The following is a 27,315-nucleotide window of genomic DNA, read 5'->3' as shown; positions in this document are numbered from 1 at the left end:
TGAGGTCATCAGACTGGCACCCCAAATAAAAGTGCAGAAAAACAACCACATTTTGATGATTATCCAACTTTTTTAAATGTACACCTAATGTCCTCTCTTGCGTATGATGTCTCCTTTTCTGAGCTTGATTGGGTTCGTGTGATTTAAGACCCAGGTATATATATAGTGTATGTAAAAGCCATACTCAGATGTGCAAGCTCACTCCCTCCTGCAGGAAATGGACTGATATGATTACTTAGGTAGAATAAATAGCTTAGAAAAATGCTTTATAAACCATAAAGCTCTATTTTGTCTATATGTATATGTGTATATATTTATAAATATATATAAATCCCTTCCGTACATTTGTCCAGTCAATTTTAGCAAGAGGGAGACAACTATTTCAGTTGAAACTATTCTGAGCCAGGACAGATTCCACCATGTTATACGCAGTAGGTTTTGGGTGTAAAACAACATGTAATCTGAGTTCTACCTTGATTCTCTAAAAGTCAACCAGCAGAATACCAGCAGCTCAAAGCCCTAAGAGAAGGTCCCTTGCCAGCTAACAGCAGTTATATATGGGACCTGAAAAACCTAGTTAATACACTCAAAATACACAAAAAGCCCTCCAAAATGGATTGTTGCTAAGCTACTTGTACATTCAACAATGTTATCAGGAGATGCTGACCTCATGACACAATCACTGCTTTCTTTGTTCCATAAACAGTAAAAAGTAATGGGGAAAAAACACAAAAAAATATATTTTTGTACAAACGTAATTTCATCCCTTGCTTATGTACTCTGTCCCCCCCCCCTCCCTTTTCCTTGTTGTGGGCTGTTGTATACATTGTTTTGAGTTAATGTTGATTTGAAATGGGGCAGGAAAAAAAAATCTGACCATGTATGGTCAGGGTGAGGAGCGGTTGGCAATGACACCCTGATAACTGTCATCTATACTTTGTGGCTTTTTTGGTCTATCGTTACAAGATGGGATTGTCCTCTTTTAGATTGTTTATTTTTAGGGAGATGGAAAAAAAGCATCTGTTCTTTGTGGGTTGTTATCGGATGTTCTTTCATGGAAAGAAAAAAATAAAACAAATCTCAAATTAAACTTTCTTGATGCTCCTCGTCTTTGTGCTGTTGTGTTGTACTCTCTCCTAATAGGATATTACATTTACTGTCCTCAGTCAAAAGGTTACAGGGACTTTGTTGAGAAAGTGCCACTGACAACCACATTTTGTACATCTTTAAAAAAAAATGCTCTTTATTAAGTCACAAGTTATAGCTGTCAAATGCAAATACATATTCACAAAATCCAGATTGACTAAACGCATATACAGAATTTCATGCAGCCCTTGATACCACTGCAGTGATAAGATAAAACAGAAGAGAGCAGGAAAAATGACCATTTGGGGAAAGAACTACTAGCTGTTAAGACAAAGATAAAGAGAACGATACAGAAAGACAGCTAAAATATTACTTGTCTAACAAACAATACATATGTTGTAGTAATACAGTATGTACAGAATGGAGAGCACAAAATAAACAGGTATTTGGTCACTGCTATGAAATCACCACCAAGTTGTGTTAAATGTAATGACAGCCAGACACGGAGTTTGTACCAACTGAACGACAATGGACTGGAAGCATCTCCAAATTAAATATTCTAAAATAATCATTCAAATGAAAAACAGTCTCTTTAGCTTTCATTTCTTTCTTCACAAACATTACTTTGAATTATTACCTTCTTGAGTATAGCAGGATTGACTTGAAACCAGTAAATGCACTGGCAGTACAGGTAAGTGCACCTTCAATGTAGGCTCTTGTCGATGTACTTCACAACCCACCAACCATCTCACTGACTTATCACGGTCCCATTTACATCCAATGTGAATTCTAAAAAGCATCAGTTGAGCTCCAACACTAATGTACAGAATCAGAATACATCTTGTAAAATGGAGAAGTGAGCTCAAAACAAGGCAATGCTTGCTGTTTCAGAGCATAGTGTCGATATCAAACTAGAGACACTGAAACTTGTAGAGAAGTGGTTGAGGAAAATGCTGTCAACACTATAAACTCCTTGAAATAGACTATATGCCTCTGGAGGAAAACTCCCAACATGGCTCTGGAAATCCCCTTGGTGAGGACAGAAAACCCTCTTCAACACCTTTCCAGCTTTGAACAGATTCCTTTATAATAAATACAACATAAAACCAATCTCAGGTGCTGCCATGCATGAGACTTTTTGTTTCAAAGCCTCTGTACTGACCGTTTAATTACCAATATTGGAAATATGACAATTACCACTTATCTTTCAGCCTGGTTTTAGAGCCATCTGTGCTATGTCAACTCCATGTTTGGCAAGACAGCACAAACCAATCTGGGTCCTGGCTACTAATCTACTATATTCTAAAGAGATTTACAGTTGGTCAAAGTGAGATGTCAGACCCCAGTGAAACAGTCCATTACTCTGAAGGGGAAAAAAAACACCTAACATGGGGGATAGGAGTACTTACTTGAGGCCAATGCAATCTGGCTTGATTGGTAAAATATAAGATCAAAACATGTATCAATACTAAGACACCTACAGAGATTAAATCATGAGATACCATATAACTACTTTCCTCATGAAGGACAAAAGTTGATTCTCGTATTTCAATTGAAACACAAACCTCCAGCTCACAGTAACAGTAAGGCAGAGATGGTAGAGCATGTAAGGGCACAAGCAAGACCAAGTAGAGGGTTGTGGTGGGGTTTGGTTGGGGTTTGCTCTGGTTCTGGAGGAAGGGAAGGTATGTGGTTGTGGTGATGTTCTGAATTTGCATTCATTTTGTTCTTCCAGTTGAGGCTCAGTCCTCAAAGCATTCGGGCCCAGATTTCTCAGCAGAAAGTCCTCTTTTCCTCAAATGAAAAGTTTAAAAAAATGAAAATAAAATAAGCATGCCCAGGGTGCTGAGGCTTAGCAGTCGCTCCTCCACAGTTTGATAGTTTTGTCGTTTTCTAGCGCCGCAGACGCAATGATGTTCTCTGTGGGGTGGCAGGCAGTAGAAATCACCACGTCTAGACACAGAGGATGGGAGGGAAAAGAGAAAAGCAGAATTAAACAAAGATATTGTGAGCAACAGTGTGTTCAAACAGTGAGATTGCCACCATGTGTTTCACCACAAAGTAAAAGTAATCCGTTTCAATCAAGCTCTTGCCATGACTCTCCTCTACCTGTATGACCCTGTAGTTTCTGTACGATCTCCTTGGTCTGCAGGTTCCAGATGTACACCATGTTGTCCTCCGAGCCAGAGACAATCCACTGTGGGATGCAGAGCATTAAGGAAGAGAAGGACACTTCAGAAGAAGCTATGGGTAAAAAGCATACAAGTCATCTTCTTGAAAATCTATTTCTAAACATGCATGCAAGAGGGGATGGGTTTACCTTTCCACCAGTGACAGAGAAATTAGCAAATATGCAGTACTTCTCGTTTTTGTGGCCGGTGTATGTTTTCAAGCACTGGAATGAGAGGAGAAAACTTATTGAAAAGAACATGTAGAGAATTGAAACATTTCGATCAAGAGTATTCCTATGTTTGGATCAAATTGCAACAAGAGTGAGACATCTGACATACACTATATATACACACACAAAAGGATGTGGACAACTTTTCAAATGAGTGGATTTAGCCATTTCAGCCACACCTGTTGTATATATATTGTCTGTCCTCGGTTGCAACACTCACTACAGAGTTTCAAACTGCAGTTCCAAACTTCCTCTGGAAGCAATGTCAGCACAATAACTGTTCGTCGGGAGCTTCATTAAATGGGTTTCCATGGCCAAGCAGCTGCACACAAGCCTAAGATCACCATGCGCAATGCCAAGCGTCGGCTGGAGTGGTGTAAAGCTCGCCGCCATTGGATTCTGGAGCTGTGGAAACGCGTTCTCTGAAGTGATGAATCACGCTTCACCATCTGTCAGTCCGACGGACAAATTTGGGTTTGACGGATGCCAGAAGAACACTACCTGTCCCAACGCAGACCCAACTGTAAAGTTTGGTGGAAGAGACATAATGGTCTGGGGCTCTTTTTCATGGTTCGGGCGAGGCCCCTTAGTTCCAGTGAAGGAAAATCTTAACGCTACAGCTATGACATTCTAGTCAATTCTGTGCTTCCAACTAGGTGGCAACAGTCTGGGGAAGGGCCTTTCCTGTTTCAGCATGACCATAGCTCCATGCACAAAGCAAGGTCCAGAGGAACTTGACTGGCCTGCACAGAGACCTCAACTCCATCGAACAACGTTGGGATGAATTTGAACCTCGACTTGCAAGCCAGGCCTTGTCGCCCAACATCAGTGCCTGACCTCACTAATGCCCGAAGCTAAATGGAAGCAAGTCCCCGCAGCAATGTACCAACATCTAGTAGAAAGACTTCCAGAAGAGTGGAGGCTGTTATATCAGCAAAGGGGAGGGGGGGGCAACTCCATATTAATGCCAATGATTTTGGGATGAGAAGTTCGACAAGTGGGTGTCCACATATTTTTGTCCATGTAGTGTCTCTTACCTTTCCTTTGCTGTAGTCCCAAAGCTTCAGGGTGCTGAAAAACAAAAACAAACCACTGTTAGAAGACAGAATCCCAAAATAAACAATAGTGAATAATTCATTTGCATCTATGAGTGATGAAGAAGCCTTTCTTTATAGATTTGCTCGAGCGTTCCTTCACATTGAAATGAAACTCCTTGGTCTAGTGGTACTGGACAGTGTAATAGGTCCCCCTACTGGTGCAATACTGCATGACAAGACTGTGGTACTGGACATGTCACAGCCTACTACATTTGAGGGAAAGTGACAGTGCTCTACAGTCTAATACTCACTTGTCCAATGTGGCAGCCAGAATGTATTTGCCGTTTGGTGAGAACTTCACAAATGACACGGGGGGATTGTCATCATCTGCACAAGACAGAAAAATTAAGGATCTACTCCCAGAAAAATACTATAAAATGTGATATTTCCTATATGACACAGATGAGACAATTCTGGCTGGTGAAGCTTACCAATGAGTGTTTTCAGACACTGTCCTGACGCGGTGTCCCAGATCCGGCTATGGACAGACAAGAGATAAACATTTTCAGTTTCATACATTTCTCCACCAATATCACAAACGATATAATGATTTAATACATTTCAAATAATACTCCTCATAACATTCCTCATATTTATGTTACATTGGTCTTCATATCAACTCAGATGTTCTCTCAGGTCATCAAGTTACTCTTACAGGCATTTTGTGAGTCAATATCTTTGCCAAGTACATTCAACAAAACAGGAGACAAAGTGTTCATTTCCCTCACCAGAGGCCATCGTAGCTGCTGGACACAATCAGTGAGCCATCTCTGTTGAAATGGACCTGCACGGCAATATAGATCAGAGATCTATTCACACTTACCAGAGGGTGTGATAATCAACTACTACATGCTCATAAGCAGAAAACCTATTATATGAAGTTGAATGTTTATAAGATTGATATAAAGGTGTCCCCGTGCACAGATGGGTGCAGTACTTACAGCAGAGACGGGGTCGGAGTGGGCCGGCAAGGTCTTCAAGCATTTGCCAGTTTTTACATCCCATATCCGCACGCTCTCGTCAAACTAGAAGAGAACAATTCATGTTAGCACACAACTATGCAACAAATATTCAAAACTCCTTGATGGAAATCAGGGTTAGCAATAACATTTTCTATGTAAACATATACAACAGGAATTCTGTATTAGTAGGTAGGACTCACCGATCCAGACACGATGAGATTAGACTGGGGGTTGAAGTTGCAGCAGAAGACATAGTTGCTGTGGCCTTTCAACGTCTTCAAGCATTTACCCTGCAATAAGGAAAGGATTGGGTTGAAATTAAACATGTTCACGGTATGAGCTCATTATGGTCGATCGAGCATCCACGGCATAGAGGGCCCCGAATCAGCGATTATGATATATTTGCAGAGGAAGCTGTTAGAGCAATGACATGCTAGCTGTTCCGGGAGAGACTTCCAGTCATTCGAACGCTAGATAGCATGGGCTCGCGAAACCACCTCTAACTTCCCTCATACCGGACGCAGAGACATACAAATGTTATCCACGAGTTCATCTGACTCTGGGGAAGTAGAACGCCTCACACTACCCCTTTATTGACGGCAGACGTGGGGTGAAAAATTAATCCGTATGCGGTGTACATTTTTATCATGTGAAGAGAGCCTTCAAAGTGTTAATCTCGTCTTTGTGTCATAAATAATCCTTGGTTCCTGCCTGTGCTTGGTAAAGATATGAGAGAGGGCGACATGACCCCCACCCCCCTAGGACCATCTGGCAGAACACCCAGAATATGTTCAATAAATTAATATAGGAGACAGTGTCAGACACATGGAGGAACTAACCCTATGAACCATGCCCATGTTAAAAAAAAAATCATACAATGTGATTTTCTGGATTTTTATTTTAGATTCCGTCTCTCACAGTTGAAGTGTACCTATGATAATAATTACAGACCTCTACATGCTTTGTAAGTGGGAAAACCTGCAAAATCGACAGTGTATCAAATACTTGTTCTCCCCACTGTTTTTATATATATTTTTTTAAATAATTAAGCCAGGCCTCGAACCATCCCCGTTCTGAGCTAATGACCCATCATTTTACATCAACAATCTAACATTCTAATAAATGGATTTCATATACAGTGCCTTCCATATCTGCCAATTAATTTCCATCAATATTGCTGTTTATCATTTACTTTATGTAGCAGTAAGCAATAATGATAACTGTCTTCTGGGTAGACAAAGACTTTCTCCAAAACCTTCTCTATTAAATGTTAACAGAAAAGTAGGCTTACCTGGAATAATATCATTTTTATCAATCTGATGGGCTTTTGGTCTGTCATGACATATGCAGCAGCAAAAACATCACTTGACCAGCACAATCCTCTTGTACTTAATTTTCTCTTTTTTTTCTCCAGACATCAAAAACGTTCTTCTGATGTGATTTAAGCATCGATATGGACTCAGAACATCCCATTTCTATTGTTTCTATATAAATAATTGTAATTGAGTGAAAAACATTTTTTTTAATTATACAGAAAACGTGTCTATTTGAGAGCCAGGAAAACAATTGAGCAGCTTGCAACATGTTTCAAAGTGTAAAAGGAGCTCCCATGCTAGAAAAGGTTGGAGACCCCTGCCTTAGAATATGCTCTTTCCAGTAGGTAATATAAATTTAAAACGTCTGACCGGCATGAACCTCACTTTTTGGTAAACTCCATTCCAGGGAGAGATTACTTTAATAAGAGATATTACAAATGTAAATAAATACGACACCAAAAGAACGCTCTCTGCGCTTCCAGTGTTAAACTGCCGCAAAACAATTTTCCATTGTGGGACAAAGTGAAATACTTCTAGAGTACTATATTTCGGAGAAAAAAACTACCCATCCTTCCTCTCTTACCGAGCTGACGTCCCAGATCTTTAGAGTCTTGTCATCAGATGCTGAAACAAGTAGGTTGGAATCTGAGGACCAGGCGACATCCGAGATACCCTGCAGATGAGAAGTGAAAGATCAACTTGGTTAGTCACACTAAAAGCACTCACAGCAGTGAAAAAAATACTTTCAAGGCACTGTACATAATCACTACAAATAGTTTAATGGAAACTTGAACTCACAAGTTTGTGTCCCGATATTGTTTTCTCAAACTTTCCATCGTAAGCTCCCCAAATTTTGATCAGTTTGTCAGCAGCTGTAAAACATATATTTCAAGGCAGGGTACTTTAGCCCTTTCAACTGAAATATAGTGTTATCATGCAAGATTATCAGATAATTTACATTGAAAAGACATTGTATTTAAAGCAGAGATCTGCGACTGGAGAAATAGCACCACTGGCTGCCCCAGGTGAATTTGTTATTCTTTTGAGTAAATGTGAATACAGCCTGGTAGTAAAAAATGCATCGTAGTACATTCTCTGCTGTTCTGTCGCGCTTGCAATAATGTACAATGATGTTCAGTGTTTGAAGTAACGTCTTTGTTTTAATATTGCAAACGGACGTGGCAGTTTCACTGCTATGGATCGCATCTTTAATTACATTTTATTGTAACAACTTGTGCATACACCTATCAGGCTTAATAGTAATATTCAGTAGACCTACTGTCGTAAGACCACCTAAAGCACTCATAAACTTACATGAACTGGCAAGCCACTCTCCACTGGGACTGAACTTGACAGACGAAACTGCTTTTGTGTGGCCGGCTAATGTGAATTTCAGGGTGTAGTTAGGCTTGACTGGTGCTGACTAAATAGGGGAAGAAAACAAACAAAACCACATTGGAACCAGAAAGCAATTCCGTTAATATCTGTAGATGCATTTAAGGTCATTTTCATTAAAAAAAGGATTTGACACAATGAAAATAGCAGAGACACAGGACAACATATATATTTGGCTATTATATATTTTCAAGTATCAAGTGACAGGCTGTTAATCAACACAGGCCACAACGAACCAATGGGGTCGTAGCCTATCTGTACATCTCCAATGTAAAATATAGCTGCAAGCAGCAATGCCAGGGTTCAAGCTTAGGCCCCACCGCATAGAGTACCACTGCATGAGTCATAATACCCAGAAAACCAAGCCGTCAAAGAGCGAAATGCTTCCAATTGTTTTAACACCATTAATTTTTCCCCATTGGAGATTTTATATACAATTAAAATATGGGCTGTGTTTCGTGTAGGATTACCCTGGCATGACGTTTTCATAACTGTGTAAATCTCTCTCGGACAAGGTGACTTTATCAATATATATTGCCTGTATTTACTCCCCAAAAATGAAATGCTAATTAGCTGTTCATGTGGATATCATAAAGAACTATAAATGCCATGATCTGGACGAGACTGCCAAATCAAGGCAAAGGTAAGAATCTTGGGATTAACTATCATATGTTAGCCAAATGTAGTAATGAATAGTTTTAAATTGACAATACCTGTTAGCAAAGGTGTCAGCTAGAGATGACATGCAGGAGCTTGCAGGGATTTGTAGTTTTGCATGATGTCTACTTTGATTTTAATTAGCATTTTCGATTCAGAGTAAACAGGGCCAAATATATTGATGAAAGTCACCTTGCCCGAGAGAGATTTATACGGTTATCAAAACAACATGCCAGGGTAAGCCTACACGAAACAGTCCTTAATTTAAGTGTTTTTAAAATCCCCTATGGGAAAAAGGAATGGTGGAAAAACGATTGGAACCATTTCCCTGTTCGATCGCTAGATTTAATGGGTATTATGACACCTCCACTGTGGGGCTATATGGTGAGACCTTGATCCATAGACGCAATGTATCAACTTTTGTGCAGATCGATCATTTGGTGCTAGTAGCGCTTTAAGTTCAAAATTCTAAATGACAGTTTATTAGGGAATCCCTAATAAATACAAACACAAAATGGCGGAATATCCATCATGACTGACCTTATGGGTCATTGAGGCAAATTTGTTCTGTGTGAGGAGAGGGACCAATGTACTGAATTTCAGGACTCTATTTCAAACAATGTGAGGGATCTGAGCTTTGCATTCTCAAAATTTGCATTCTCAATAATTTGTTATAGCTCCACCATGTGGCAAATTGACTCTTCGCTAAGCCTCGCCCAATAATGTTGGGTAACCAATCACAGCGCTCCAATAGATAGCAACTATTGTTGAGTCCAACACCTAGGACAGGCTCACGTTTAAATCGCATGAGTCAGTGAAGGCTACATTGAGTTTAAAAAAATAATTGTTATGTTTAAATGGCTAAATAATTTAACAGTGCACCAATAGTACTTGCTACTGTGATTCCTGAAATGCAGAGCATGTTGGGAGTATTTTTCTAATCCGAAATAAATCTTTTGTTACGTTGTTTGTTAGATCAGCCGGTTAGCTAGCTCTCGGTCTCATTGACCACCAAAAGTTGCTAACGCTAGCTAGCCACTTAATCACTTGTTTTCTAAAGATGTATGTTTGCTAATATAGCAATGTTATGAATACAACTAGAAGACAGCAGGATACGATTTGAGAGCACAAACATTAGTTACCTCCAAAAGCGGTTGACTGCATGCTGACAGTGAATTCAGAGACTAGCTACACTAGAAACATGATTTTACCAGGATCCTGTGAAGCAATTGTAATGACAGTCCACCACAACATACCCAAGAGTTTACTGATTAGCAAGGGGTCGTCTGTGTTGAATTTCATTGTGTATTAGAAACACAGTTTGAGATCATTGTGAGGAGATCTCACCAATGGTTAAATGGGGAATTGGGCTTCCAGGGATAATGTTTGAGGTTGCAACAGTAACTAAGGGGGGTGGGCTTAGAGAAGGATCAGCTGGCATGGCATTGAATGAGAGGGTGTGGCCCTTGGACCTTAACCATCATGCAAGGTTGTAACCTCCTAGGCCTTACCATCTCAAGGAAATTAGCTTTTTATCACAAAATTGACAGGGGGAAAAGAAGAAGAATCAACAAATACAATAGTGTTTCACCAGGCTTAGCTGCTTGGACCCATAGAAACATCAGTCGTATTAGGTCTAGCTTGAACCCATACCTTGCTCTGGCTGGCAGATGCAGATGATGTTTTAGTGGCCTCAGTTTCTGGTTTCTTCTCCTCTGTTGCCATGGCGATAGTGATGGAGCTGAGGGGGCAGGGGGATCAGTTAGTGAAAGCACGCTGGACAACCATTCTAGAAATGAGGAATGCAATTAGAAAGCAATGTTAAGATGAAGATAATGTCAAGTGAAATGCAACGATAGGAAATTGTATCGGTCCAACACAAGACCAATGTAAATTGCTACCCTGACAGCTAGGTTAACGTTAGCCTGTAGATGAAGATTACAATATTGGATATGATTTTGAAACCTAGGTACAGTTATGTTAGTAATGTAAATTACCACCACATAAACTAGCTAGCTTCATATCCAGTCATGGCTGGCACCGTGTAGCTTAGCTTAGTAGTTAGCTAGCTTGCATGGTGAAATAGTAGAGATAGCTAGTTATATGCTAGCAAGCTAGCTAGCTAACTGCCATTGCAAGTAAACAAATGACCATGAGTTAGCAAGCTAGCCTAACATTAACCGCAGTTGTGGAAGCTAACGTTCAATATGGACTATATGGACGTTCAATATTCACTATGGACAGACGCAGAGGGCCTGTCTTTCTAGCTTGCTAGCTAATGTTGTTTGCGAACACTCGTATGTCTTGTTGGTGATAATGGTTTTAATCCAGGTATTGTATGAATCCTACCCTTCGAAATATAAACTAGTTAATTTGCCTAGCTAGTAAATGTGCGTTATTGCATATGCAATGTAAACTCTGCTAGCTAACGTTAGCTACTCCATTCAAACAAAACAATCAGGGATACTCACGGTAAGGCCCGATGTTAAACTGTAATTGCTCGGCCAACTATTTTAATTTAGGCACAAATCTGATCAACTGCACGAATATATTTAGCCTATAAATACGGTTGAATATATTTTCTCCCTAACTGAGCAAGGGAAAATAAATCAAGGGCCAGTTCGTTTTAGTTTTGCCAGAGCTCAAGCGAGGAATGTGGTAGTGAAGACGCCCATTGCGCATGTGTGATTCTTCAAGAGCGCACAGTCAGAGAGGAATGGAAGAATAGCCCAACTCCGCGGAAAATCGGTCTCCCTCCAGCAGGTGACGTTTTTTCGTTGTTTCGCCCACCAAGCAAGGAGTTTTTGTCAGTGAGTGTCACATTTGGTCAACAAAACATGTATGACTTGTTTTCTACGTGAGGTTTATTTGATCGAATAGAAGTTTCGTAATGCTTAAGTTGTTATGAGTGTACTGATATGAGTAAGACATGTGAAATCCCGTCAACTATAAGAAAAAACACTTTATATATGTTTTATTTTATTTTTTATTTCACCTTTATTTAATCAGGAGGCAAATTGAGAACAAGTTCTCATTTACAACTGCGACCTGGCCAAGATAAAGCAAAGAAGTGCAGCACAAACAACAACACAGAGAGTTAGTTACACATGGAATTAACAAACATACAGTCAATAATACAGTAGAAAAAAAAGTCTATATACAGTGTGTGCAAATGAGGTAGGATACCGGAGGTAAGGCAATAAATAGGCGATATCAGTGTCTTGAGTCTCGAATAGGGTATATTCAGGACATGAGGCTAGTAGCATAGCATATTTCTCCATTTAATAGAGCCGGTTGATGTCAACAACCCTCATCGAATTTTCAAAAGTTTTACAATAATGATATGTCTCGACCAAACCAAAGAAAGGATAGGCGGGAGCGAGACAACCCGCCGTGACGCTTTGTGGACAACGAGTCCCATTGTTATGGCAGAGAGACATGTATCTTGTCACTATATCCATTATCTTTGACACAATGCATACGGAAAGCGGGGAGGGACGGTTTGAGGGTTCTGATTGGAGCGAGATTGGAGTTATGTTTGGCAACTTTAGGACTGAGATTAACCTAGTTACACAGATCAAGACACATCAAGATGAAGTTGAGTATGACTATTTATTAAAAACTTAACCACATAGTTATTATCACTATGTGCAGATTCAGATTTTAGGGCTCCAGAGGACTCAGCGGTCTAAGACACTGCATCTCAGTGCTAAATGCGTCACTACAGACACCCAGGTTCAAATCCAGGCTGTATCACAACCGGCCATGATTGGGAGTCCCATAGGGCAGCGTACAATTGGCCCAGCATCATCTGGGTTTGGCCGGTGTAGGCCATCATTGTAAATAAGAATTAGTTCTTAACTGACTTGCCTAGTTAAATAATGGTAAAATAAAAAATGAAATCCAGTGGAGGGCAGCTAGGAAAAGGGCACAGGTGAGACAGTCAGGTGGACACAGGTAGAGCCCTATGGGTAGAGCAGAGACAGGAATGAGACAGTCAGACAGATCAGGGGGTTATTAGGCTTGGGTGTCCTTAAAGATTCCTATTCCAGGGGGGACCATGCTGTGGGTCTACAAAGAGAACAACAGAGTTGATACCTGGCTGGAGGACAGGACACTGCTACAAGGTTTGTTGTGTGGATATTGACCTTCACCCAAGTCTCCTGGTAAGACCGGCACTGCCAGGTAGCAGTGTAGAGCCTGAGACGCCCAGCCCTGAGAGGAGGCTCTATAAAACACAGCAGACATAGGGCACTCAACCCAGGTACTCATCCCTCTGCTTTCCTTGAATGTTTACCGGTCAATATAAAGTTAAACTGAGTTGTGAAATATCCATAATAAATGTTAAAATCATCCATGTCATCCATTGCCAGCTAAAGATAACGTTTTAATGTTTGTATTGCAAATAGCCCATGCCCTCTATTAATCCAGACTTCAAAGGAGGAGGGGGGAGGGTAATCAGAAAAGTATCAGTTGTCAGTATATTCCAAATTATTTTATAGTAGTATTATATGCATTATACACTTTAATGCATGTTATGGGGGGCTTAGTCTTCAGATCCAGTCGAAATGATCACAAACCGCGCGCAGATGCGCATGCGCATGGGACTTGGTATACCTCATCTTCATGCTGCTCCTGTATTCGCTCGGCCTCACTCAAATAAAACAGGATCCACTCGGACTACCAGGTACAAGGCAAAACCCCTCGGAGTCATCAAGGAAGTAATACATTCAGATATTTATATTTCCCCATACTGGAGTTTCTTTAGTGAAAAAAATGCACCTTTCATAATTGAGCTATTTCAATGTTATGAAAAATCTGGTGCTGAAACGCTTGCTAGCATATCAACTAAGCTAGCCAGCTAGCATGCCAATGTTTTTCAACAAAGCTCAATTCTGTGCATTGCAACAATACACAACGTCAATTCTTGTCTTAAGTGAATTCTTGTGTCAATATTATCATGAAACGTTTCAAATAAGAGTAGGGAACCAGAGTTTATTGTGGGTACATACGCAGTTGTGGTAGTAATACAGGCTATCGCTGAAACTATTTGAAAAGTCGGGTGAAATGAAGTCGGCTGTTGGCTAACTAGCGAAAGCTAAAGGGTAATATCATCTGCCCGCCATCTTTTTGGAGAATGTGGAGAATTTGGTTTTGGTGTATACATGTTTTACGAGCCAGTCATGGTTTATACACTAGTCAATATACGGTCATTTTTATGAGTTAGCTGATAGCTACAGTACACTGGTTTGCACTTGCAACCACGGAATGGAAATGAGAGTCCGCGCGAATTGTTCCAAAAGTGTTCTAAGCACCCCTTGCATTTCCTCCGCGCATGATGGCAAGCATAGTTTGCAAAGTTAGATGGGTTTTGTTAAACAAGTTAGCTAGTTTAGTTACCTAATTGCAATATTTTGCCAAAAGATACCGTAACGTTACGGTATTGTAAAAAAACAAAACACATGTTTTGCTAGCCAGCTACCGTTGGTGTAACTGTTAGTTCGTTTGATTGTTTACGCGGGAGGTAGTACAAAGCTAACTGCTATATACATTTTCCATGGACAAACAAATATGTTGTGGGTGTAACTTTAAAACTAGTAGCTTCGACTAGGTTGCTGAACGAGATACATAATATATTTGTGGAGTTTTCGTTATTGAAGTATCCTTAGTACAATGGCATTATCACAACGTTATACAGCAATCCAACTACTCAGCGTGAGACTTGTATCTAAATCAGCTGTGCTGTTGTCTCTCAGTTTTGCAGTTTGTTTGGGTATGCATGGAATGACATTTGTGGTTGCGAATGACATTAATTACTACTCCATCTCTCTCGCTGATTATTTAGATACGTTGTTTTGAGTTATTCTTTTGTGTTACGGCTCATATTTACTTGTACCTTTGCTCCATGCACTGTTGCATGATCGCTGTATCCAATGTGCAAAAGACAACTCTATGGTCAAAGGAAAATGGTAATGCCAGACCAAGACCGAGGTGCAGGCTGTAGATTGGGGTCTAGACAATGTCCCTTAAGCCTGGAGAGGGCAACACATCTCTCCAGGGACACAGCCAGCTGTCTGTCAAGAGACATTTGCCCATTACAATATATGGAAGAATTGTGTGATGATACAGAAAAGGCTTTAGTTTCTTTTCATAATTACTACCTTTCATTTCATCCCAGGTTTCAATTATTTTTTTAGTTCTTGTACCTGGGTCGTGGATTTTTTTTGCAGGGACACTTTACTTTTATGCTGAAGACTCATGATCATCACCCTGTTCTGTTTTTTAATAGATTAAAAAGGTCAGGCCCTGCAATGAGATGCAGTTTCCTTTGGGCCACTAAAGAGCAAAAAGAACTACACAATCCACTGAGGACGCAGTGTCCGTCTCCCACCCTGTGCATTGCAGAGGTAGCAGTGACTCCTAGAATACCACCCCCTTCCCATCGCCAGCATGTCTGCTGTTACCTCAGCAACCCCGGCCCCTCCTCAGGGAGTCAACCCCCCACCCCCGGAGGTGACCAATCCCACCAAACCAGGTCGGAAAACCAACCAACTACAGTACATGCAGAATGTAATGGTCAAGACGTTGTGGAAGCATAACTTTGCCTGGCCCTTCTACGTGCCAGTCGATGCCATCAAATTGGGACTTCCGGTGAGTAGACTGTAGATATTGACAATGGGCGTTTATAAATATCAGAAAGCCTATGCTTATAGGTATCTCACCGTGCAGAAGACTTGCAGCTGACAGATAATTTTGGTTATTCTGTGTATCAGGATTACCATAAGATCATAAAGCAACCTATGGACATGGGAACCATCAAAAAGAGACTGGAGCATAACTACTATTGGAGTGCCAGTGAATGCATGCAGGACTTCAACACCATGTTCACCAACTGTTACATATATAACAAGGTGAGTGCTCCAAGAGAGTAAATACAGACTGTCTCCTAGGGGTCCATTTATTTTGGATTTAAAATTATAGTCTCTAATATGTTTGCAGATTCTCCCAGGGCTAATCCCAAAGCTCCATGTTTTTACATTGACCTCTAGTTTCCTCTTTGCATTTCCCACTCATGTTCCTCACTTGCTGTTTTTACTTTGCCCACCAGCCAACAGATGACATTGTCCTAATGGCACAGGCCTTGGAGAAGATCTTCCTGCAGAAAGTTGCCATGATGCCCCAGGAGGAGGTGGAGCTTCTGCCTCCTACACCCAAACCCAAGAAAAGCAAAAGCATAGGTAATAGGCCACTGTTAATCTGATCCTGATACTATAGACCTCTATCATTCGATAGATCCTTAGATATAGTATTGAAAAATGTAGAGAAAATGGGTGTATATTGCTAATAAGATAACCACTAATTGCACCTGCTACAGGTGGTCTGGATGGAAGTGAGTCACCACCGTCCTTCCCTGGCTCTACGACATCTGTGATTGGCTCTTCTGCAATGTCTACCATCACCCCCAAAGTCCCAGCTGTGCAGTGCTCGCCCAATGCTCCCATGATTCCCGTCGTCTCACCCTCACAACCTCTTGTCAAAGTAAGTCACTGTACGTTTTCCTTCAGGTATATATCATGTATATTTAGTATTTAGAATACTATGAGTGTGTGTTTTTCTACACCTAGAAGAAAGGGGTAAAGAGGAAAGCAGACACCACCACCCCCACGACATCTGCAATCACAGCCAGCCGGAGTGAATCTCCCAGCCCCGTCTCAGAAGGCAAGCAGGGTAAAGTGATGTCCAGAAGGGAGAGCACAGGCCGTCCGATCAAAGCTCCCAAGAAGGACCTTGTGGAAGGGGAGTTGGGCCAGCATGGCGGCAAGCGGAGCAGAATGAGTGAGCAGCTCAAGTACTGCGACAGTATCCTGAAGGAGATGTTGTCAAAGAAACATGCTGCGTATGCCTGGCCCTTCTATAAGCCTGTAGACGCTGAGGCTCTGGAGCTACATGACTACCACGAGATCATAAAGCACCCCATGGATCTCAGCACTGTCAAAGTACGCACCACAGAACAAAGCATGCACAGTAGTAGAAATCACGTTTACAGTTAACCATTACCTTAGTATTGGCTCGTGCTGTTGCCCATCCGTGCACTGTTTGGATAACACTTGCTGTTCATTTGCAGAAAAAGATAGATGGCCGGGAGTATCCAGATGCACAGATGTTTGCAGCGGATGTTCGAATAATGTTCTCAAATTGTTACAAGTATAACCCTCCAGATCACGAGGTTGTCGCCATGGCCAGAAAACTCCAGGTAGGTTTGGGGATTTTAAAGGTCCACTTTGGGGGGGAAAATCTGAAATAACGGCTTTAAACTATATAACTGATCAATGCACCATCATACCAGGTCATTTAATGCTTAAAAACAAAGCGGATGAAAAAGATATTTGGCTACAGAAGTGCAATTTCTTACCGATCTCTACAGCTTCTGTCCAAAAACAAATCCTGTGAAATGACGTCAACACATACAGGTGGAATTAGTGGCTAGCTAAAGTTGCTATCTTAGCGAACAAACGAGCTACATCGATTGCGGTGCGTGTGACCAGAATGACACATTGACGAACCACCAAGGTCACACTCCATTTCTGTTTGAAAATTGAGATGAGGGCGGAGTTGGACCGTTTTTGTGCCCAAAGTCGACCTTTAAACCTTTCTCTGGATCACATTTGAAAAATCGATGTAAAATTGAATCAGTTGGTTCATGTCTAATGTTTCTGTCCCTCTCCTTTTCCCCATCATTCCATGCGTGTCTTTTTCTGTCAGGATGTGTTTGAGATGCGTTTTGCTAAGATGCCTGATGAACCGGTGGAGCTGAGCCCCGGTGCAGGCGGTATGGTCAGTAAAGGTGACAACTCGAGCAGCGGTGACTCCTCCAGCTCGGACTGCTCCGACTCGGAGGAGGAGCGGGCCTCCCGGCTCGCCGAGCTGCAGGAACAGGTGGGTGCGGAACAGGTGGGTTTCAGATCCGAGGTCCGTCCGACTACCCCTCTAACCTGAAGGGCTCAGGGATGGCCTTCCTCCCACCTTCTCTTCTCACATCACAGCCACCTTGTCCAATCCAAACTGTTGTCTGAGACCGAGAGGGAGGGGCTGCCACCTTACATGCAGTCAAACCCCTCCCCCTCCCTTCAGCCATGCAAACCTCTGCCTTCTCCACTGATTCGTCATCTCCCCATTGATAGCACTGAAATGTAACCCTCTACCGCTTCAAATTGTGTATTTCCATGCACCTACTGGCACAGATTGCTTGCATGCACTACTTAAACAAAAGCCTTCTTTTTGAAAACATATCACAATGTAGTTTTCAATAATGGTACCACACAGTAGCTCTTGTCATAACATGGTGTTTTAAAATGGTTTTGATCTGATCTCTTTTTTGGAGTTTTCTATCTTTGTCCCCTTATTTCCCTTTGGCTCTCTTACCAGTGTATCTCTCTGGAGCGCCCCAATGGTAGCGGGCAGGGGGGAAAAAACGGGTGCACCAAGCGTTTTCAGGTGATTTGCTCTTCACTTCCTGGCCCCTTCCCCACTAACCTCCTTATTGATATCAGTTTATCATGATGCCGATATTTCACTTTTTATTTTTGCATTAGTTGGGCAAGCGGTAGAGGGTTAATAGTGGGGGTGGCGAGTAACAGGTGGCGTAGTGCTGTTTGCTGGGTGGTGGCAGATGTGGTGTGTTTGAGCAGGTGTTTATGAGTTTGTATGGTTGTGTGAATGTGTTTGTCTTCCTGGTATGCTTGCTGGCTGACCAACTAGACATACTCCTTTCTCCATTCTCTTGATTGCCTGTTGGTTGTGTCCAATTTAACTTAGAAAGCAATGAATGGAAGAGTATGCATCTTGTTTTCCACTTCCTTGTTAGAACATTTCACTCTCAATCATACCTTTTTTTTGTTAAATAGAAAAATAAGAGTTGTATGTTCTAAATCCACAACAATGCTTAATCCACATCAGGAGAGCACGTTTGAGGAATTCTAGGTGTAGTTACTCTTTAATGCAAGTGCACACCTCCAAGAGACTGTTTGGTTAGCAACATTTCTGTAGCGCTCATGTGATTGCAGAGTTTGCTAAACAAATGGCCACTGGATTAATGCAAATAATCATGATATCATTCTGCCAGGTAGTCAGAGGCTACTTTGTAGTTAACATTTAATTGAGAACTTACTTCTGGTAGAGCTAGAAAGGCCATTATTAGTGTCATCGCTAACGGCTACACAAAGTGTAGATGTGACGCGTGCTCTACACACACACACAGGAGCTTTCATGTGCCGTTTCAAAAAGTTGCAGGGTAACACTAGTCACTGATGCATTTTGTTCTTGTCTTGTAATGTACTTTCAATACATTTAGTTGATTTCCTTTCTTAGTTCGATATATTTTTGAATATTGTTTAATTCCGTTTTAATGTCTGGATTCCACATTTTTGGGCTGTAGCATTGATTTGTTGAAGTTCTTTCTTGAATCCCCATATCTACCCTCTTCTAGTCCCTCAGTGCTTGAAGTGCTAGCATACCCCTACAGCAGGTCACTAACTCCTCCACCCCACCTCTCCCCAGCTAAAGGCTGTCCACGAACAGCTTGCCGCGCTCTCTCAGGCCCCTGTGAGCAAACCGAAGAAGAAAGACAAGAAGGAGAAAGACAAGAAGAAGAAAGACAAGGACAACAAGCACAGCAAAACCAAGACGGACGAGGAGAAGAAGGCCAAGTCTGGGCAGCCTGCCAAGCAGGGCCAGCAGAAGAAACCCTCCAGGAAAGCCAACAGCACAGTGACTGGCTCCAGGTAAGGACTCCCTTTCTCTGATGTATTAGGGCTCTGCCCAGTCTCATAATAAGCAACACCATGAAAAGACACCATGAGACACTCATTGCTGCGCTGGTCTCTGATCTTCCAGGCAACCAAAGAAGGGGGGCCGGGGCTACGAGTCTGACGAGGAGGAGTCCCTGCCTATGACGTACGACGAGAAGCGCCAGCTCAGCCTGGACATCAACCGGCTCCCAGGAGAGAAGCTGGGCCGGGTTGTGCACATCATCCAGTCCCGAGAGCCCTCGCTGCGAGACTCCAACCCAGACGAGATCGAGATTGACTTTGAGACGCTCAAACCCTCCACCCTACGCGAACTGGAGCGATACGTCAAGTCCTGTTTACAGAAGAAACAGCGGAAACCCCAACGTAAGTCCTGAAGTTGAAGACCTGGTGCTTTGGACGTCACTGATAGCTTCCTTGTCCTTCATCCTGATATTACTACTACACCCTGTAAATATCTTCTAACCCTACCTTCTGTTATTCTCTTTTCCTCCCCTTTGCTTGAATGACTAAATTATAGTTTTCCCCTTTTTATATATATATTTTTTTTTTTATAACTAGATTTTTTCTTCCCTCTACCTAGTTGCACTTCTCCCGGTTGACTGCTAGTTTTTGATATACAGGTGGTCCCCAACTTTTAACTCCTAAAAAGGAATTTTCAGCTGAGCTTTGGTTTATGGTCTATGGGTGCTAGCTCAACAAAATAACAAAAAATTATGCACAATTGACCTTGTGTACATGTAGCCTAACTGAAGACAAGTACTGTTGCCAGTACCTTGGCATTGTGGACATAGATGATCTATGCTGATTTCAGGGACCTCCTGTATAAAATGTTTCAGGGCTTGAACCAGGTTTGTTGCTGTATTGCTAATATCGGCTCCTACTCGGACCCAGCGCAGTGGAGTCAGGCTGTGTGTCATACCATGTGACAAATAACTCCTGGAGAAACTCATGTCTAGTCCTCGCCTAATCACATTTTGTGTGGCTGTATATTTAGAAAGTGAGATGAAGTTTGTTTAATTCCAAGAGTATAAATGCTCGCCTGGGCTTTGAGCCTGCTGCCGTCTGTAGTCCTCCAAGTTGTAGGTGTTAGGCCATAGGCGTAAGGCGCTAGGCCTTAGCTGTGACCTAGCTTGCTATCACCACAGCGGCTGGGGGTTGGGCAGGAAGGCCATGGTGCTCACAGTGTGCTGCTGTGTGTCTCCTGCAGCGGCCCTCTGGGGGCAAGGGAGCCAGGTCCAAGGAGGACCTGGCACAGGAAAAGAAGCAGTTAGAAAAGAGGCTACAAGATGTCAGCGGCCAGCTGAACAGTAAGATCAGAACCGACAAAAAGAAAACATCCAAAAGGTAGCATAGAGTAAGGGACAGCCGGAGTGGCGTAGAGTAAGGGACAGCCGGAGTGGCGTAGAGTAAGGGACAGCCGGAGTGGCATAGAGTAAGGGACAGCCGGAGTGGCGTAGAGTAAGGGACAGCCGGAGTGGCGTAGAGTAAGGGACAGCCGGAGTGGCGTAGAGTAAGGGACAGCCGGAGTGGCGTAGAGTAAGGGACAGCCGGAGTGGCGTAGAGTAAGGGACAGCCGGAGTGGCGTAGAGTAAGGGACAGCGGAGTGGCGGAGTAAGGGCGGAGTGGCGTAGAGTAAGGGACAGCCGGAGTGGCGTAGAGTAAGGGACAGCCGGAGTGGCGTAGAGTAAGGGACAGCCGGACAGCCGGAGTGGCGTAGGGACAGCCGGAGTAAGGGACAGCCGGACAGCCGGAGTGGCGTAGAGTAAGGGACAGCCGGGTGGCGTAGAGTAAGGGAGCCGGAGTGGCGTAAGGGACAGCCGGAGTGGCGTAAGGGACAGCCGGAGTGGCGTAGAGTAAGGGACAGCCGGAGTGGCGTAGAGTAAGGGACAGCCGGACAGACCGGAGTGGCGTAGAGTAAGGGAAGCCGGACAGACCGGAGTGGCGTAGAGGGACAGCCGGAGTGGCGTAGAGTAAGGGACAGCGGAGTGGCGGAGTGGCGTAGAGTAAGGGACAGCCGGAGTGGCGTGAGGACAGCCGGAGAGTAAGGGACAGCCGGAGTGGCGTAGAGTAAGGGACAGCCGGAGTGGCGTAGAGTAAGGGACAGCCGGAGTGGCGTAGAGTAAGGGACAGCCGGAGTGGCGTTGAGTAAGGGACAGCCGGAGTGGCGTTGAGTAAAGGACAGCCGGAGTGGCGTAGAGTAAGCGCAGGGGCACGTGCGACGAGAAGCGCCAGCTCAGCCTGGACGTCAACCGGCTCCCAAGAAAGAAGGTGTCGTGCTGCAAATGTTTTACCTAGTCATTTTTGGCCAGCATTTTTTTTATCCTGTGACCCAGGAAAGTTAATCTGATCTGTCTTTATGGTTACAAATCTATAGAATCTGTCATATCTGTTGAGTTTGACAGAAACTTGAAAGGTGTCACTGTGCACCAATCATAATCAAAGTGCAAGTCCATTTTAAACATGAGCAAAACATTTGTATGCACTATGATACCAAATGTTATTTTTCTTTAGCATTTGAACATCGTTGACATAAATATGGTGGTATTATATAATACGTTTGGCCACATGTCTCATGCGTGATCCTCTCTCTCCTTCCAGAGAAGGGTGCTGGTACTGGTGCGTCCCGTCTCAGCGGCAGCAGTAGTTCTTCAGATTCTGGCAGCAGCAGCTCCAGTGGGTCCAGTTCTGACAGCAGTGACTCCGACTGAAAAGCGCAGCCCAAACACTTGCTGGGAACTATTCATTTAAATTTGTACCCTTTTTTAAAGTAAAATGTTGTATGCAGTCAGTTGTTTCCCCCTATAACACTTTATGAGGAAAAAACAACTAAATGTAATGCTATGTCAGAACATGTCAAGTTTTTTTTTTTTTTTTTTGTAAATACCTTTTGTGGAAAGAAAAAGGAAAAAACCTGGGAAATTAGAGATGACTTGACAGGGTTGTTTTTGTTTCCTCTACCTTTTCAAAGGGATGTGTTCAAAACCGACCAAACATAAAACAAGGATTTTGTAATACACTCTTGGATGAATGCCAGATGTCTTTTCATTTCTCCTAATACCATCATCAACAAAGTGAAGGAGTTGCATAGTTACCAAAATGCAGCAGAACCCCATGTCCTCCTTGTCCCATCACTGCTACATAAGCAATCATTTGCCAAGCGGGTACTGTAACTGTCCTATTCAATTACTTTCATCAAGAAATTTTCAAAACTTCTCATCCAGCTTAGTTTTTTTCACCCTTGTAACAAAAACGTTCTCTTTTGGAATAGGCCCTTGTGTGGATTTTGAGTTGTCACTCTTCTAATCATTTAACTTTTTACAAAAAATTGTTTTGTAATTATTGTTTTAAATTGAACGTTTTATTTAACTAGGCAAGAACAAATTCTTATTTACAATGATGGCCTACCGGGTTAACTGCCTTGTTCGGGGGCAGAACAACTAATTTTACATTGTCGGCTCGGGGTTTGGATCCAGCAACCTTTCGGTTAATAGCCCAACGCTCTAACCACTAGGCTACCTGCCTCCCCCAAGTACTGCACCTCATTTGCCTCTGAGTGACACATTTCAGATTATTCTGAGCAATCATGTTGGTCGTCTTCAGCAGCATATACAGCCAAATTGAATGGTATTGCTGTTATTCTTTTACTGTATCATAACTGACATGGTCTCTTATTTTTGAACCCGGCTATATGTCAAGTTTTAGCTAAAATGTATTTTAGTAGCTGGTCTGAGTGGTTATGAAAGAACATTTTAACTTATAGAATTTAGATATTTACAGATGCTTTTGGTCAGAAGAAATGGCAATACAATAATTCGCTCAACAGTTTGATTCGTTACTCACAACATGACAACCACTAGGTATGGTGGCCTCTCCTGTACATGTCTTTCCTGGCCTGCCTCTCGCTTGATCTACGATTCTCACTGATGAATGTACTGTGTGTATGATGCCCTGAATGATTGTGTTCCACCAGGTCAGTGACATTGTGTACATCACTGCTTTATATATGATGGGACGGCTAAACCTGTACATAACTGACCTGTGTACATTTTCAGTACACTGGCGTAGGAGCAAGTCTTTCACTTTTGACTCTATTGCAAAGTGCACCTGCTGTCTGTTGGGTCTCTATTCCAAACAGCAGTGCCCTGATCTTTTTCTCTGTCCAAAGTAATGACATAAACAATGAAAGCAGGACAATATTGTGAACTGTGGGGTTTTCTCTGAAGTGCGGGGTATTGATTTGAATGTAAGTCGTTACCACCAGGTAATTTGTTTTATTGTGACTAAATGCCACCGCCTCTCATTATAGTCTTCAGTTCTTTTTTTTCTCACTCAACTCATCTTTTATTTTTTATCTCCGAGAACAAAGAGTTATGTATTCATTTAAGAATATCCCTCATATTCCAACCCTGTAAGAATGCATTTAATTATTTCATGAAGTCTGTCTGAACGATTTGCCTTGTGTACAATTTCTGGTCAGTTTTTTTCTGGAATTGGTTAAAAATAACATTGAAGCCATTTTGGATTTAATTTACTGTTCAATAAGTTGATACATTTAAAGATTTAGTCATATGCATTGTTATTTTAAGCTATGGTGGAATTATTTCTTTGATTTTGTGGTAATGTCCTTCATACCAGGTTGCACTTAATTGCAAAACTCCCCAAATGATGTTGGATGCATTTCTCTGCCTATACCAATGTTCTCCAGTACAGGCCCTATCAGGTTTTTCTAACAATTATGTCTTTTAGAAGTGAAAGACTGAACATATAAATGTATAGATATATATTCAACTTTTTGTTTATTTCTAGGCCCAGGTCAAAATATTATAATCGTTCCTTTTATATTTTAAAAAGCAAATGTTTACTTTTTATCCTTGACGTGCATGCAAGTTTATTGTAACTTTCTTATACCTTTTTTGAGCTGTTTATTTCAGTCATCGAAACAAATAAGTTCTGTGTAAGTAGTTTTAGTCTTGTTTAATGCAATATGGGCCTGAGTGGGTGGGATTTGGGGACTGGAGGTAGAAGCTAACATTTCATGTAACCGTTAACCTGGAATCAGGTTCCATTTTTTTTGTGTGTATTGTAAATAAATTACAAGACCCTACTGAATTTGTCTCATTTTCTGCATGTCATTGATCTGCTGGACTGCTGTTTGTACTTATTCCCACTATACCTGAGGTAGACCTGTATTTTTCTGGTGGATGAAAAGATCCAGAAGAAGATGTGGATGGATAATCCACACCCCTGAAATCCACTTTCCGACATCGTCAGTCAAGCTCTATCCTGGAACCCAAGGGAGAAGGTAAAGAGGACGCCCAAGGAACACCTGGAGGTGGGAGCTTCAGGCAGATACCAAAGGGAGAGGAGTGGTAGATGTCCTATGCTCCCAAAGAAGCGACTGGGATTAGTAAAACCATTGTAGACATTTTGATAATATACTCTAAAGCCATAATGTTGGATGCTTTTAGTGCGTATGGACTGGGTGTGCCCTTTAACATAATCAGATTAAAATCGAAGGGTTATCTGAAGTTCAGTGATGGGCCAGTAGATGGTGGCCATGTATCAATTGTTTTTTAAAATTGGGTTGCAGATATGGTTTGAGCTGTGTGCTTGATGGATTCAGTTGGCAGTGAGTGACACACCTCAAACGTGCTGTTTTAGGTGAATCTCAACCCAAAGATTATTGGTGGGCATTTCCTCTTGAATACATGATGTTTATGTATTTTCAAGTGAGTTATGAATGACCCATTTAAGTATGTAAGCAACCTTGCATTAAACTTGTTGGTTCGATACCAGCCAACACTTTCCATGGTAGCATGAATAAATGAAATGGTGTAACCCCCAATGCATTCCTCTTTTAGTGCAATAATAGAATATTTTTCCAATGGGAGCTTCTAAGGCTCAGTGTAGAGCTATACATCAGTCACAGTCCAACCCAGCTCCTACACTAGTTGGTTTGTGCTGGAGGGGGAGACTTGTACTGTGTGACCCCCTCCTCCTCATTGTGGCATATGCAACATGCTACCCATTTGCCTCATGATGGATCAATGCGACAACTTCAGTGACAACTACAGGTTGTCGTGTATGCTTCTTATGGCCACCCCTCACTCTGTAGCTGGCCACAGTCCATGACAAAACACAACAGACGTAGCCTTCATCCATTTCAAATAATATGATAGGCTAACCCTATAGCTTGAGTAAATTGAATTGTGAAAAAAAAATTACCCCACAAAATTGCAAAGAGAGTTGACGGGGCATGGTCGGACCAGGATGTGGTAGCTCCAAAACTGTGGCAAATGTATACACAAATGTTTATTTCTACCTGTATTATCATATTTCTAATTTGTTGATTTATTTGTATGTATATATTTGTGGTACTGTATCAGTTTCAATTCAGTGTTATTGGATTACTGGTCAAGTTTCACTCACATAATGACACACCTGCACTCGAGGTTATTTCAGAACCATACATAGTTCATAAATCATCCTTGTAATGTGGCAATGTAATAAGGCCCCTGCAGGATTCCAAGACACGAAGGAGAGCTGAATGCCACTTTGAATAACAGTAATAAGCTGTATTACAAATGTAAGCTGTACTCCATCTAAACTGTGTTATCTTGTCCCTTTTACATCGCAGGAATTATTTTAGAGGTTGCATGTCATCCAACGATTCAAGATAGAAGATCATAGTGATCATATTTTTTGTTGTTGTGAACAGTGAAACAAGATAGATCCCTGCTCAATTAGCGCCACACACATCAAAGGCATCGTCATTTTCTTTTCTTCTTTATTGCATGGCTCTCACTTTTGTCATGGCAATGCAACCAACTTGGAGTAATAATTCATACTTTAGCTGAAGTTTCCTTCATATAAAAATCATCACCACACGTGAGCGTGCATAACCAGAACCAACCGAAACCACATTCAACATCGCAGCCCACTACCGCGTAGGGTAGTCACGCTTTATCTCAAACCCTTTTAATAGCACGGCGGGGAGTGTGCCTGCAAAACCAACCTGGATTCAGTGGTAGACGTAACATAGTAAACTTAAAAACGGCCCACTCCAATAAATATGATACGTTTCGTATGGTGTGTATTCATTTGTGGATGTCGATCATCAATTTCATATTATATGTTATGAATTACAATTCGTATATGTTACGAATTGCAATTCATACAATATGTTACAAATTGCAATTCGTACCATTTGTTATGAATTTGTAAACATATGATATGTTATGAATTTTAATTTAGCTGGGTTACTAGTGGCTAATGCTAACGTTAGCAGGTGGCTAACATTAGCTAGGTTAGGGTTTAAGGTTAAGGTTAGAAGTAAGGTTAAGGTTTAAGGTTAGGGGAAGGTTTAGCTCACATGCTAAGTATTTACAAAGTAGCTAAAAAGTAGTAGGTAGTTTCTAATATAGCTAAAATGCTAAAGTTGTCCTTGATAAGAATCTGAACACACAACCTTTTGGTTGCCCAACCTGGTCTCATAGACTAGACATAACACAGTTAAAGTACATCTGGGACACTCAAATGAGTATGTTTGGTATGGTTACATAACACAGAAAGTTACTAAGGGCAAAAACAAAA

The 27,315-nt window shown here is 41.8% G+C and overlaps 2 protein-coding genes across 7 annotated transcripts; one reads left to right on the top strand and one right to left on the bottom strand.

The window, feature by feature from the left end:
• Nucleotides 1-1,226: 1,226 nt before the first annotated feature.
• LOC135544403 (WD repeat-containing protein 5) lies at nucleotides 1,227-11,605 on the bottom strand. The gene is made up of 14 exons (XM_064971978.1): nucleotides 11,386-11,605; nucleotides 10,568-10,655; nucleotides 8,177-8,285; nucleotides 7,661-7,734; nucleotides 7,446-7,535; nucleotides 5,747-5,836; nucleotides 5,526-5,609; nucleotides 5,313-5,368; nucleotides 5,016-5,062; nucleotides 4,836-4,911; nucleotides 4,525-4,558; nucleotides 3,407-3,481; nucleotides 3,196-3,283; nucleotides 1,227-3,039 (listed from the first exon to the last, which is right to left on the bottom strand). Exons 2-14 carry the CDS (start codon nucleotides 10,637-10,639, stop codon nucleotides 2,939-2,941), a joined length of 996 nt encoding a protein of 331 aa, XP_064828050.1. The 5' UTR covers nucleotides 10,640-10,655; nucleotides 11,386-11,605; the 3' UTR covers nucleotides 1,227-2,938.
• Nucleotides 11,606-13,529: 1,924 nt separating this feature from the next.
• On the top strand, nucleotides 13,530-24,826 carry LOC135544399 (bromodomain-containing protein 3-like). 6 transcript variants are annotated; one of them, XM_064971970.1, is made up of 12 exons: nucleotides 13,530-13,601; nucleotides 15,204-15,565; nucleotides 15,688-15,825; nucleotides 16,023-16,152; nucleotides 16,290-16,453; nucleotides 16,540-16,911; nucleotides 17,040-17,168; nucleotides 17,678-17,866; nucleotides 18,341-18,409; nucleotides 19,472-19,695; nucleotides 19,808-20,085; nucleotides 22,321-24,826. In XM_064971970.1, exons 2-12 carry the CDS (start codon nucleotides 15,365-15,367, stop codon nucleotides 22,428-22,430), a joined length of 2,004 nt encoding a protein of 667 aa, XP_064828042.1. In that variant the 5' UTR covers nucleotides 13,530-13,601; nucleotides 15,204-15,364; the 3' UTR covers nucleotides 22,431-24,826. The 6 variants fall into 6 exon arrangements, with proteins under 6 accessions (XP_064828042.1, XP_064828043.1, XP_064828044.1 ...); XM_064971971.1 differs by having other exon boundaries at nucleotides 13,533-13,635; nucleotides 16,543-16,911; XM_064971972.1 differs by having other exon boundaries at nucleotides 13,533-13,635; nucleotides 17,678-17,851.
• Nucleotides 24,827-27,315: the final 2,489 nt, after the last annotated feature.

The sequence above is a fragment of the Oncorhynchus masou genome, chromosome 8, assembly GCF_036934945.1.
Source record: "Oncorhynchus masou masou isolate Uvic2021 chromosome 8, UVic_Omas_1.1, whole genome shotgun sequence".
Classification (NCBI taxonomy): domain Eukaryota; kingdom Metazoa; phylum Chordata; class Actinopteri; order Salmoniformes; family Salmonidae; genus Oncorhynchus; species Oncorhynchus masou.
The sequence above is the reverse complement of the archived record's forward strand: the minus strand, read 5'-3'. Positions and strand labels throughout refer to the sequence as shown.

Bases quoted from the DNA above. Each gene is read 5' to 3' on its own strand.
- LOC135544399 (XM_064971970.1), top strand. From the start codon at position 15,365: ATGTCTGCTGTTACCTCAGCAACCCCGGCCCCTCCTCAGGGAGTCAAC. The intron at 15,826-16,022 runs GTGAGTGCTCCA...TTTGCCCACCAG, and splicing joins ACTGTTACATATATAACAAG to CCAACAGATGACATTGTCCT. The intron at 16,912-17,039 runs GTACGCACCACA...GTTCATTTGCAG, and splicing joins TGGATCTCAGCACTGTCAAA to AAAAAGATAGATGGCCGGGA.
- LOC135544403 (XM_064971978.1), bottom strand. From the start codon at position 10,639: ATGGCAACAGAGGAGAAGAAACCAGAAACTGAGGCCACTAAAACATCA. The intron at 7,536-7,660 runs GTGAGTTCAAGT...TCTCATCTGCAG, and splicing joins CAATATCGGGACACAAACTT to GGTATCTCGGATGTCGCCTG. The intron at 3,040-3,195 runs GTAGAGGAGAGT...CTCTGTGTCTAG, and splicing joins GAAACTACAGGGTCATACAG to ACGTGGTGATTTCTACTGCC.